The sequence below is a fragment of the Phyllopteryx taeniolatus genome, chromosome 10, assembly GCF_024500385.1.
Source record: "Phyllopteryx taeniolatus isolate TA_2022b chromosome 10, UOR_Ptae_1.2, whole genome shotgun sequence".
Lineage (NCBI taxonomy): Eukaryota > Metazoa > Chordata > Actinopteri > Syngnathiformes > Syngnathidae > Phyllopteryx > Phyllopteryx taeniolatus.
The window spans coordinates 11,492,627-11,507,082 of record NC_084511.1 but is presented as its reverse complement, the minus strand read 5'-3'; the positions used below and the strand labels follow the sequence as shown (position 1 = coordinate 11,507,082).

The window sequence follows — 14,456 nt, the reverse complement described above, 5'->3', positions numbered from 1 at the left end:
GGGATGGATGGAAACTTATTTTTGTATGAACTGGAACTTTTCTATGCAATGTCTTTTTCACTGATTCGTATCTCGAAAAGAGCAGAATTGAGGCAACTGTAAAATGTTACATAGAAAATAGAGAAAAAAAGGACCATTCAGTATTTTGTTTGAATGTAGTATGATGGTGGATTCAGACTTTACTACTGTATTTCAGACACAGTGGATATACAGTAACCAAAATATACTGCAATTTGCCTGTACCTTTGTTGCAGAGTCTGAGTGTTTGCAGATGATGGTTAGTTGGATTACTTTGTCGCATCCCGATGGGACTTTGTGTGTCACGTTTATTGTGCAAAAAATAAAAACTGAACTTCCCAAACAATATTGCTGTCTTCTGGTATACTGTAGATATGCTTGACTTTGTTGGGAGTTCCTCCTTTGTGCAGTACACTTAGATAAGCTTTAGGAGACTTTTGTTACAATAAACATCCAGTTTTTGGTGCGTTTAGATGCCTTTTGTTCATATTTCAGCTGAACAGACATGAAACGAATTAGAGTTTTTCACACAGGTTTGTATTAAGTAAATCCATCCATCCATCCATTTTCTGAGCCGCTTCTCCTCACTAGGGTCGCGGGCGTGCTGGAGCCTATCCCAGCTGTCATCGGGCAGGAGGCGGGGTACACCCTGAACTGGTTGCCAGCCAATCGCAGGGCACATCGAAACAAACAACCATTCGCACTCACAGTCATGCCTACGGGCAATTTAGAGTCTCCAATTAATGCATGTTTTTGGGATGTGGGAGGAAACCGGAGTGCCCGGAGAAAACCCACGCAGGCACGGGGAGAACATGCAAACTCCACACAGGCGGGGACGGGGATTGAACCCCGCACCTCAGAACTGTGAGGCTGACGCTCTAACCAGTCGGCCACCGTGCCGCCATTAAGTAAATCATTTCCCTCAATTGCGAACACAGTAAGTGTTGAGTGAGTAAGGTTAGGTCTAGAGTGACTCTCTAAAGTTAATTTGTGTTTAAAAACCATTATATAGACTATGTATTTACTCTATCTGAGTAAATAAGCAATAAAATCCAAATTGTTAACATCGACCGAATTCACACGAAGTCTGGTTCCTAATGTTAGCATTTAGTCGAGTCAACGCAAGATGGTTCTGTTTTTGGTGTGTTCCGATGCCTGTTGTTTGTACTGTTTTCATATTTCAGTTTAACAGACCACGCACCACAATTTGCTCTTTAAAGCAGTCTCGGTTCGCTTGTTTGGTTCGCATCTGGGTTTGTCTCAACGTAACTCAAGTGTAAACACACCCTGAATTACCTTGAGTCTAAAGGGACCCTAGTAAATAAAGTTGTCTTTGAAAACCGGAGTGTTATGGCTGAGGACCTAAGCACTGAAGTCTGGGTTGCTTACATTTCCCAAAGTAATTACTATGACACCTAATATTAGCCATTAGCTGTTGAGTCAATGCTAGTTTGGCTTTTGCCGCCTTACCCCTTGCCCAACAAACAAGGTGCTGACTCCATATGTCTTGGACTAGATTTAATCCCTCCCGGCAGATGTATCCGTCCATCCGTCTGTCTGTCTAGTTGTAAATCCATGGCTTTGCCATTGGAATGGCATCCACAATGGTTTCCAAGAGGATTGTGCTTTCATTGAATGTGAGAAGCACCTGTCCATCAGATGGAACAGACTGGTGCTTCGCCTTAAAGTGGCTCCATGTCGCTCAATTAATGAGGCCAGAGAATGATTCCTACCCCCCAAAGACCCCATTAAAGCAAAACCCGGGGTTCTCTGCCATCAACAGCTTGAGATCATCAACATCAAGCCTTGTGAGAAAGGATCACAGCTTATTAAAGGGGAAATAATGACTGCTTTACCTGCAGCATGAAAAATTTAACAAGGACAAAGGAAATTGCTCAAAGGTGATTCGTATGCTGAAAGCAGGAAACATGGACAAATCTGCCAACACTCGAAGTGAAAAATGAGCCTGATTTAGTTTGAGCTTCGAGAAGACTTTTGCATAATTATGTTAATTAAAAAGTGATTGAAGTAATTATATAAGTGTGAAGGGGATCTTCACAGTAATGGCATTTAACGCTCAATATATATGTGCTGTATTCCTTAACCATCGTTTAGTTTAAATTATTTTTCCTCCAAGTGTGCTTACAATGTGTCACACATTTTTGGATGTCCGATCATCGATTTGTTTTCATTTTAGTGTGGGTAAATAAGCTTTTTCTGGCGCCTTGAGAATATTGGGGGGAAGGCAGCCGAGTGAAAATGTTCTCCATCAAGTGTGATTGGATTGGATTTTAGAAGATAAATTGCCAGGACAAGAGTTTATCCTGATTACATTGCCAAGGGGCTCGCGTCTCGCTACAGGCACTCTGGTCAGCTTGACGGTATGATAAAAAAATAGATAAATGCAACAGGTTGAAATTTGCACCAGCGAAACCTCCACAAGACTGCATAAATACAGTGTGTGCAGTACTTATGTAGCTTTGCTTTGATGCAACCTGTGTGATTTTGCTGCTTTTTCTTTTTTTCCATCTGACTTTCATCTCGACATTTACCAAATGTGTCAATGACGTTGATTTCACGTGTGCAAATTTTGATTTAGCTCAATGTTACAGACATACATAGTAATTAGCCAAAAAGAACAATACATTGATTCAGACCCCAAATTAAATTACTGTCCAAGTACTGTTTCAAGATAATGGACGCTTTCCAAAATGGTTTGTGTGCTAAAGATGTCCTTGGCTTCATTGAAACTGCATACAGTATGTCTACACAGTATTTGATTCTGTTTTGCATGCAAAGACACAGAGAGGTTAATGACACATCAACAAAAATACATCTTACTTTTCCCAGAGTGGGGCTCCAAAGATATGCCAAGCTGAAAATGCACAGGCCCAAAAAGAGGAAGACAAACGCCAGAATCAGAGCCATGTGCTGGTAGACACGATACTTGGCCCTCTTCTCTTTAGCCCCTTCAACCTGCAAATGGTAAAATTTACATGAGTACAGCTCTTTTTTATTTTGAGTCAATCGTTTTTGTTATTCCAACGGATGCAAAGCAGCTTGTGAAAAATAAAGTGGAAAATAATGATACAAAGGCAAAATTGATAGATTTTTTTATTTGTCACTATTACAGGATAGTCAGTGAGAAGGGAAAACTCTTGAGGTCGGGTATTAAAATGACATACCATGTTGTGACAGTAATGTTTGTATTGTGGAGAGGAGTTGGGAGGCCCCACTGAATTTAAACCCCGACACAGGAGACAGTAGGTCATTTTACCTTGGCACTCTATGACAAAAGATTGATATATCATATTAGTATTATGAGGGACTAGACTAAGCACAGCTCAGAACCTCTTTTGAAGGTGAATTTAAATGAACCCATTTTTTCCTTGCCTGGACATGGGTCACCTGTGCCCACTCCCCTCTGGAGCCAGGTCTGGAGGTGGGGTTCAATGGTAAACGCCTGGTGGCCGAGACTGAACCCATGGGGCCCAGCTGCGCACACCCTGAAGAGGTAATGTGGGTCCCCCTTCCCATGGGCTCACCACACATGGGAGGGGTCAAGGGAGTCGAGTGCAGTGTGAGCTGGGTAGCGGCCGAAGGCGGGCAACTTGGTGGTCAGATATCCATCTACAGAAGGCTCTATGAATGTGGAACGTCACCTCACTGACAGGGAAGGAACCTAAGCTACTGTGCATGGTCGAGAAGTTCTGACTAGACATAGTTGGGCTCACCTCAACACGGCTTGGGCTCTGGTACCAGTCCTCTTGAGAAGGGTTGGACTATCTTCCGCCCTGGCGTTGGAACACATCACCAGTTGGTGGTGTATTGGCTCCGATAATAAGGAAGATGCCGGTCTGACCCAGCAAACCCAAACGTATTCTTTGCGCAGCCGAGGTGTTGAGGGGATCTGGTTTTGGTGGCCTCAGGTGGCCTCAGTGGCCTCCCTGCTTTTTGCTGGGGAGAGGGAAGACTAGACTTCCCTGCTTAAGCTGCTGTCCCCACCAACCCCAGATAAGCAGAAGAAAATGGATGGATGGAGGGATGGATGTTTGGATAATAATAATAATAATAATAATAATAATATTACTACTAACATATTATTTGAATTCTTAAAGCCAACATCGCAGTTTGCAGTTCAAAAGTATGATTTTGTCGAAAACCATAAAACTAAGCTAAGCAGCTACAGTCTGCAGCTTTAACTTTACAATGTAGCATTAAAGTTACAGTATATCTTCTTTTCTTTTGGCATCTTTCTCTTCTCACGTCCTAACACAAGAAGTGACCTTTCTGACTGTGGCATTCTACAGGATTTATCCACCATTAAAAACTCCCTATGAATGAACTACAGCCACCCTCCTTGAGCAGACCACAGGGACGAGCCGACTGCAACAAGTTCTGTAGAAAGGTTACAATTATTAATTTCTTTCATTTTTTCCCCCTTCAATTTTAATTTTAATCTGCCCGCTGTCAGCAATTCCCTGAGCTTGACGGCACAAATTAATAAAGGCAGGCTTTTGTTCCAGCAGACCTTCTGTAGGGAGAAAATGAAAGCTTCTCATTTGCACTTTGTATTGTGACTGTTCAGCCAGAGTAGTCTGGACAACCTGCTGATTACAAAAAGGCACATGCTTTATTATGGGGGAAATAGTGCTGAAATTGTACAGTTTGGGATTTGATCAACATTTTCAGAAAAAAAACCGTACAAAAGTTGCAAAATCACACAAGTTAATGCCTGATCAACTCTACATTATGCCTGTTATTCATTCATTTCACATGTTTCATATTTTATTAAACACTTGTATGCAGTGTAAAATGTTCAATTATTACAGCACAAATATAGCGGTACCACAAATTTGAGCGTTGAATGAATGATAATGAATGATTTCTATTTCCATTATTGGTTAGGGAAAATTTCTTCCAAGTCCAGTGGTGGGAACTATCCATCCATCCATCCATTATCTGAGCCGCTTATCCTCACAAGGGTCACGGGAGTGCTGGAGCCTCTCCCAGCTATCAACGGGCAGGAGGCAGGGTCCACCCTGAACTGGTTGCCAGCCAATCACAGTGGTGGGAACTAATTAACTACAAATTCTTTGTTATTATAGTTAGTTGATATTTCAGCTGTCTGTGCTTTACTTGAGTATTCATTATTATAATTTTTTTTACTTTTACCCCTACATTTGAAAACAGACATCTGTATTTGTATATCTGTATGTTTTTGGCTCTAAGAATGATTCTGGCATTCAAATATTCACAGCTTAATCTGAGAAAAAAACAACAACAACATGCAGTACAGGTCAGGTGTTTTTTTTCAATTGTTATAATAGTTAATTCAGTATTTTTTTGTTAGTCAGTTCACAACATGGCAAAGCTATGGGAACACATTTTGATAGCATATTTTTTTAAATTTTATTTATTTATTTTATTTTTTTGATAGCAAAAAAGCCCGAGCGAGATTTCTTTTTTCATTCTCAGTAGGAGCACTATGCAAATTAATAAAAGAGGGAAACTATTCGGTGCGAAGAAAAAGATATTTTTTTCATGCCAAAACGGCTATTATATAAAAAACTAACTTTAAATTTTTTTTACCGGTACCGTTTTATTTTTGTACTTGAGCACATTTCAAAGTGTGTACTTTTTAACGTTTTACATAAGTAGTTGATTCAGTACTTCTACCAGTATTTGTACTTCTACTTATGTATAGAATGGGAGTATTTTTGCCCATTCTGTACAAATTGTGATTATGTTTAACCTGAGGTGTTCCACTGTGCTGTATGCAGTTTATATTACACATCGTAAAATTTCACTGTATACTTTGATACACCCCTACTATTTTAGAGAACAGCAGCAAGGTGGGTAGCATTCAATATGAACAGTTTTCTATCTCTACATACACTGCATGACATTTGTAGGAGCATATAATATTATCTATAGTATTTGTGATTAATGCATTCCATAGATGTGACACATCAGTGATAGTGACCATAAAACACATCAAAGTGTCCTCCCGGTCCGCTGGGGAGTGAACGACTCACATGGGGCAGCTTGCATAAGCTCTGGCAACTGAAGCCAAGTGGAAACTTAACTGTGTGCTGTTTCGGTATCAAGAGGGAAGGTGGGGCTCGAGAGGAAAGATTCAGAAAAGGCAGCTATGGCGTCCGACTGAGCAGTGTGAGAGTGTGCACCCACCCCCCAACACACACACACACACACACACACACACACACAGACACACACACCAGCTACTGCTTTAAAGGGTTTGGAGTTCAGAATAAGCCAGGAACTGTGAGGAGAATAGTGCCTGCAGCCCCCCGCTGTTAGTGTGCAAAGAGCGAACGCTTGCTCGGGGAAACAACAGAAGCAGCAAGCAGAGATGGCAGTTTATCACACCAAGACACACTCAAACTCTTATGTACACATTTGCGATGATAATCAGCCACCCCCATCACTTATTCATCATCTTTATGATTTGAATCTGATGTGATCCACGTCTTTGTTATGTCCATGAATATTAATACGACTTCAAGGTTACTCTGTTGTGTGGAAATTCTGCAACAGGTGAAAAGAGCAGGTATTTCACAGCCAAAAAGCCCATCTTCCCTCCTGCTCCATAATAAAGTGAGTGGTGCAAGGACATCCCAGATATAAGGCTAATAGAAGAGTTTCAAGTGGAAGCGAGCCATGAAAAAAAAAGTGAAATGAGATGAACAAACTTAAATTCTGAATAAACTCAAAGCACTCAGCAAAAGACTGAGGTACACTACTTTTCCAGAAGTGGAGCCTTCAGTTTATTCAAAGAGCACACATTCTCTCTCACTCTCTCTTTTTAATGAACTTCTGCTGCCTCCAACATTTTAATTTGTTTTGCTGGAATATTTCACAGGTGTTCACCCTTTCTTCAATTTGAATACCAATCAATTTGAATGACACACAATGTCTTCTTAAAAATACCAAAAGAGTAACAGTTAATATCCATGTGATAAAAATGTCCCCCTACACTTTCCCAAATGAAATAGCTAAAGGAAAAAAAATACTCACATCTTTATAGAGAACCTGATTGCTGCTGGAGTGGCTGCTGGCCTCCATGATGCAAGCCCACAGAAGGAATGCGTTCCGATCCTCTTGGCTGTGGGGTGAATAAAAAAACTGCCTTCTTCTCTGCAAACCAAAAGAGTCGCAGCCTCATTCCATTGCTGCAATTTGGGAGGGGAGGGAAGTTTCTAAGACGGAGTGGAATTACTGCAACATTTGTGATAGCCATTATAAGCCAAGGCAGCGGTCTCCTGCATGTCTGCACTCCAGGTGGAACATTACGAACGGCCCTCTGATGAAAATATCACACACAACAAGCTCTATCTTATGGCACGCCGTTAGCATTTATTATATATCCTTGCTATCAAGCTTAGCAGTAAGCGCCTCTGGTGCACGAGTAGAATGTCTTACTAGTGATATTTTTTTTCTACTACTAGTGGCACTTTTGGCCTACTAATATGCAAATACACCTTAACAGCAAACTAATATGCTCCTCTAGTAATACGATTAAGCCCAAGTAGTAGGCAAGTGCTAGGAACTAGTAGCCTCCTGGACCCTACCAGCAGCACCGTGTCCTCCTCCGGGGGGCTGGCGGACAACCCTGGGTCCCTGGGAGCGGATGGTGCCCTGCCGGCTGGGTCCCACTGGGGTGCGCCCCCTGGCCCAGGCATCCCTCTTGAAGAGGTGAGGTTGGGTCCGCCCTTCCTCATTGTGCCTACATAGCAACTCTGGACACCTGATAACTGATGTGCTGCTGTTACAATGTTGATTTACTAGCACAGGTGATCTCAACCACTGTGCCGTAGCATATTAGTGTCATAAATTGTGCTGTGGGAAATAATCCAAATTTACTTAACTGAGCTGAAAATGATTGGTTTAGTACAAATAATACATCTTTATTTAGCTATCTATGCCAGCGACATACAGTTACAGGCAGAACAATTAAATGCTCTTTCACTCGCTGGCAGAAGGTAAAATCAACCTCTGTAGTCACGTACTGACATTCGTACCACAGAATGAAAGCTTTGTGTTCAACTAAACAGAATCAGACTTTACACCAAGTGAGTAAATTTGTGAGTCAATTGAAACAAGATATTTTTTCAGTTAACTTCCTTTTTTGTTACATTTCTTTTGGTGGTGTGCCATGTGAATATTCTATGCAATATACAGTATGTGTCTTGGTTCAGTTAAGATTGGGAAACTAGGCACTAGCATGTCTCTGGAGGGGATAAGTTGCTTGGTGTGTGGCCACCGCTGAACTACACAGTACTTATGATTACGTTAACTTCTTGGACTGTCCTCATTTTCCCTCAAATTCTTAACAAGTGTTCTGGCTCTGCATAGCCACTCCCACCACACAATGTTAGCACTGCCTGACTAACTACTTTTGTCGTGCCCTTCCCAGTCCAAGTAATATTCTGTAAATCCAAGTCCTATGTGAGGTTACTGATGTCATATGATGTTGTTATAACCCTTTTCTCTCTCTCCGACTGCAATTCCAATAACACAATACAACACAAATAACTTCTGCGGGAGTATACCAGACTCCTCTGCTGTGCAGCAAAACTGTTCCAGTCTATAAATGCATACAGATCCACCATACTACATAACCAAGAGATGTCAGGAAATCTTTTAATTGTTTGTAAATTATTTATTTATTTAGTAACAGCACCACTTTTAGGTACCACTGATTAAAGTTGTGATTATCACCCTTCAACCAGTCATGGAACTTACTGCTGAATATGAAAGGTTCTGGCTGCTCAGTACAATATGAGTGATTTTTCAGGCAATTTGGTGACATAATTTCTACATCACTGCTTCTCTTTGTCATGGAATTATTTTGATTCCAATCAAAGGCGTAGTTAAACACGCAGAGGACATGTCCCCTTCACTGTTTTAGAGGGCAGCTTTGGTCCTTTTTTTTTAAAGCATCCAATAACGATGTAACACGATAATAAACTGAATAGGCAAGAACTAGGACCGCACGAAAAATGTGTCCCAATTACGGCAGTGCATTGAACTGTACAAGCCCTAATCAATTGACGGCCGCACATCTGGCCTGCAAAAGCTTTTCATCTGGCCCGCCAAGCATCACCAAAATAATGTAAATTAGTCAGTCTAGTGAAGCGCTGATTCATGCTGTACGTCCTCTGCAATGGCAGTGGGCAACAGTGAGGCGTATGCGTCACGATGAAGCACTAAACCTATTGTGTCCTCTTCTTCTCCAGAAAAGGCTCGTGTATTCCAACAAACATGCCGTTATCGACCTGAAGGAAAAGATGGACAGATCGACAGAAACTCAGATATTTCAACAAAATATTCATTAACGGAAAATGCAGAGGAAACACCCATGTGTTTGCTTGGTAACGAGGTGAACACGGTTTCGAAGGAATGCCGGTATTACCCACGGAGGCACTTTCAAACAAAACCACAACTTTGATGCAGTTTATCCCCTTGGTTCGGATACACTCACACGGGAAATAGAAAGTTTAAAAGACGACTACGAGAAAAGCCGGATTATCTTCACTCAGTCCTGTATGCAACAAAAGGCAGCTTCTAGCCGGGTGGCACTGATCGTTGCTTAAAAGAAAAAGGCATTTGTCGACACAGAGATGGCAAAGGATTGAATGCTGACTTCTGTTAATTGGGTGGCATCTGATGACCAAATTAAAAACCAGGTTAAGAGCATCCATCAATTTTATACCGTTGTCGGATACAATAGTGGACGTTTTGGCCACCTATTGTATGTTTTCATAACTGTTCTCGATAAACTGAGGGCCGCTGATGTTATGTCGCTGGCAGTGGACAAATGTACGGACAACTATCACACAGATCAACGTTGTTTGTATGTGCATTTTTTTTTAAAATTTTTTTTTTACGGTGACTGCTTTTGAGAGGACATCCTGGGCCTTTTACCACTCGAAGGTCAAACAACCGGGAAAAATACAGTATGTTTAAAATGATTGGTGAATGCATTCAAACTCCTTTTTGTTAGGACTTTATATTTACTAAAAATGCTGGTGTGATGCAACCCATTTTTCTTTGCACTTTATACTTACTTTGAAAAGCTGTGATGCATGTCAATTTTGTTAAAAGCACTTTTGTACTGCTGTTTAACGACAACATGCATTCATCTATCCATTTTCAGAACCGCGTATCCTCACTAGGGTCACGGGTGTGCTGGCGCCAAACTCAGCTGACTTTGGGCAAGAGGCGGGGTACACCCTGAACTGGTCGCCAGCTATTTGCAGGGCACATACAGTAAAAATGAACAACCATTCACACCTATGGACAATTTAAGAGTCTTCAATTAACCTACATGCATGTTTTTGAAATGTGGGAGGAAATCGGACTACCCGGAGGAAACCCAGGCACGAGGAGAACATTCAAAGGCCACACAGGAAGGCTGGATTTGAACCCAGAACCTCAGAACTGTGAGGCAGAAAAACCAGTCTGTGTTAACCAGTCCTTCACCGTGTCACCCGAAACGAAAACTGCTATATTTAAATCACCTAGGTCAATATCCGTAGGTGTGCTACGATGAATGAAAGTCATAAAGTAAAATAAAGGCATTTCAAACGTGGTCACTCGTGTTCAGTGAATTGTAAGTATAATGGCACGTTTTTTAAATGTGGGCCTCTTCATTATGAACTTGAATAGCCCCGGTCTATACTGTAAATGACACTTGCCTGGCCCAATCACGTCGCTTAGACGCTTTAACCACTGACATTAGATGATCAATTTCCCCCGCCAAGAGCAGTCCACATTGCAATGAGTCTTGAGAAAGCAGAACGCTGTGTGCGTGTGAGCACTGCTTAACACAATGCCGCCAGAATCACCAACATCTCCTAACATTACCTACAGTCTGGAGTCCGCTAGTACTAAAAAAACAGGTTGAGGAGCAGCAAAGAGCGGAGGAGAGACAGGTCATGACAGTGATAGAGAGTGTGCCAAGGGAAGTTTAAGAAATGGTAAGTTATAATTCTCAGCAGTGAGTTTAAGAGTTTGTTATCAAGCCCCCTAAAAAAAAAATAAAAAAATAAAAAGATTTGGTTGTATGTGGTTATGGCCAAGTTTTTGTGTTTTAGCCCCCGTAAAAACAATCTTAAGCCCCCTTAAACAATTTGGTAGTTACCTGTGTGGAGTTTGCATGTTGCCTGCGTGGGTTTTCTCCGGGCACTCCGGTTTCCTCCCACATCCCTAAAACATGCAGGGTAGGTTGATTGAAGACTCTAAATTGCCCATTGGTGTGAATGTGAGCGCGAATGCTTGTTTGTTTCTATGTGCCCTGCGATTGGCTGGCGACTGGTTGAGGGTGTACCCCGCCTCCCGCTCAAAGATAGCTGGGATAGGGTCCAGCAGCCCGCGACCCTAGTGAGGATAAGCGGTAAAGAAATTGGATGGATGGATCATCATGTGCATCGTTAACTGATATTTATTCATCAAAGGTACTGATGATATTGGTACTCGGTATCAGCGAGTGTTCATACTGGTATCGGCCTGAAAAATCGCGGTGTGGAACAGCCCTCGTTAAAACTGTTAGTTTCTTAAAAAGAAAGACTATTGATGTTGCACTTTTCTAAAAAGAAGAGATCAGTGCCAAGATATTACATTTTGTGCGGTTATCTTGATCCTCAGTTTCTTAATAAGGTGCTCTGAAAGGCAAATTAAAGATTTTAGCATGAGTATTTTTTATTTAACAATATGATATTCATATGTTCGTGGGCTATTTTTGAACAATATGTTCTTTATTGTTCATAACTGCTATAAAATTGGGTTGTGACTTGCCAACCATAGAAAAATGCGGGCGTGACAACAATTGAGAACCAATGTTATAGTAGGGTAAGTTGGGATTTTGGTGTGGTAATTTCTTTTTTTTTCTCCTAAATGCAATAAGTATTGAACCGGTTTAAGGACCGACAGGGGATGACTGAAGAAGCGATTCAAGCTCTTCAAATAACGCCACCCTTAAATTTAATTCAGCTCTTGGCGAGCTTTATAATGTCAGCTGCTGACATCCAGTTATTTGTCTCATCTGTAATACAAGTGCGCTGTTGAAATGCCATTGCAACTCAACAAAAGGTCTGATTATTATTATTTTTGGGGGGTGGGGGTCGGGGGGGGGGGGGGGGGGGGGCAGAACAGAGGTGTAAAAAAAAGCGTATATTGTATGTTTACCTCAGGCGCACATACAGTAAGCTTGAGGCCTCGTGACAGTGACGAAATGTATACCTGCTCCTTCCTGTAAATATCCTTCTTGGGTAATAAAACTGTGACACACTGTGTCACACTCCATTGTATTTGGAGCCTCAAAACTCAACAGGGTCACAGTTTCTCAGTTGCAATGCGACAGTTGATGTGCTTTTCTCAGTGGCTTGGTGTCTGACAAAGAGTTGCCAGCTGTCATTTTTTTTTGTTAGCAAAGTTCTTCTTCAGTCCCCTTCGACCGCGTCACTCTGTGTGAAGCGGGCCGCAGTTAATGATGGTTAATGATACAAAATGAGAAGTGTGGTTTTTGCTTATTGTCCCTCATTCAATGCCAAAATGTTTCAGTAACCGCTACCTCACAACAAGCTGCCATTGTTCAAATTGGCCCCCTGTCTCCCCTTGAACATCATTTGTTGCACAATTTCATTGGCAGCATCTCTCGAGAAGGACACCTGGTAGATATTACATTATATAATGTATTACAGTTAGATATTATTCATACTGGTGATTGCAGTACAAAGACACACACTAAGTACGATGATCCCTTTAATATGCAAACAACACCCACCTGTGGTGTTTCAGTTGTGCTTTACGTTCTATTTAGAAAAGTGGTGGAGGAATGCACGGTCCATTCGGTCTGAGGGTAACCATCCTTGGGAGAAATTGTCAAGCTGCAAGCCTTTTAGCAGACCTCATTTAAGCCTATATCGTGGTCTTCAAGATCTGATAGTGGAGGAACCTTGTCAGCTCTTTCCCATTGATAGAAATCTTCAAATTACTGTGACATTTTGCTTTGGAAAATCAAGTCGCCTCTCTTTCAGGATTTGTGTTGTGTCAGCAGCAGTGTTGAGCATTCTGGGACATCCTTTGCCTTTGGAAGACCAATCTGTTAAAGCTTTTATTATGTCTACCTGTACAGACAATATTGTAAGTAACATTTTAACATTACTTTATTGTCATAAAATACAACCAGAAGTTAAAAAAACAAACAAACAAAAAACACACTAAATAAAATAAAAACTTTAAAAAATTTAAACACGTTCTTAACTTTAACACTAACAAGGATGGGCTACTCTCTATTACACACACTTTCATGTGAGTATAAAATGAAATCAACCGCTAATGTAACGTTAAAACACACAAAACAATCACTATTTTTGTAAAAGTAACAAGTGCATAGCAGGTAACCAATAGGTGGCTTGATGCTACTGCGCAAAGCTACCGTAGTAGTCTACATATTCACTTGGTGCTCCTTGTCAAACATCACAGACAGATGGATTCGAGTGCACGACGTCAGTCAGCGCAGAGCCAACTCAAAATCATTTGTTCAGCTGCTGGATACCAGCTGAATCTGCGAATCATTCGTTTTTCTTTCAATTGGCAATCAAAAAATGAAAACGTTACTCATCTAGTTATTTGTTTTAAATGTAACACCCCCAAAAAGTTTCAGATTTTTCATAATTAGAAAAAACACTAAATTGTAAAAAAAGGCCACAGGACTGAGTATGATTTTAACATTTAATTGGTTGGGTTAACATGACCTGGAAGTTTGGTAACAAAGCATTGGTTAAGAAATTTTAACATGTTAGCTGCCACAATTAGTCCAGATCACAACCAAGAGCCATCAAATGAGCCATCAGGTTTATTAAAACCTGGACTATTATGTATTGTGAGTAATAAAAGGTGTTACTCTTAAGAAGGAATACATAATTATTCTAACTGCTGTTTGTCTGTGTGGTCGCATTGTTTACAGTATAACTCACTCCTGCCTGCATGAAACACCACAGGTGGACAAGTAGACTTAGGGCAAATCACTTTAACATAGTTATTTTCATTCTTATTTCAACCATTGTGCAATGATACACGAAGAACAGTGTGCAACATGTCTTAGTTGTGGGGTGCGGTTCCAGAAAGCCACTACAGTACGGTGCAAATAGATCAAGCAATAAGAAAACGTTCATTAACTGGTTCTGAATTCAGCAAAAGCATATCTTCCGTGTCAGACGCCATGCATGAAGCCGATTACAATAATGCTTCAAACACTTTTGTCCCTGATGTTGAATAAAATATTAAAATCAAACTGTCTTGTGACCGTTTTTTTTTCTTTCCAATTTTGTAGTTTTGAAATAAGCCTAAAAGTAAACAAGTGAAATTTTTTTATTTTGCGTTAGATTAAACACACATGACAAAATAGT

At 40.9% G+C, this 14,456-nt stretch overlaps 1 protein-coding gene across 2 annotated transcripts in view; it reads right to left on the bottom strand.

The window, feature by feature from the left end:
• Positions 1 to 7,217, bottom strand: part of tnmd (tenomodulin) — an 80,400-nt gene extending 73,183 nt beyond the window's left edge. For both annotated transcript variants that reach the window (XM_061788193.1, XM_061788194.1), the window contains exons 1-2: positions 7,060 to 7,217; positions 2,860 to 2,994 (exon numbers count right to left, since the gene is read on the bottom strand). In XM_061788193.1, the coding sequence (XP_061644177.1) occupies positions 2,860 to 2,994; positions 7,060 to 7,107 (183 nt within the window). In that variant the 5' untranslated portion in view covers positions 7,108 to 7,217. The remainder of the gene's footprint in view (positions 1 to 2,859; positions 2,995 to 7,059) is intronic.
• Between the last annotated feature and the right edge of the window lie 7,239 nt (positions 7,218 to 14,456).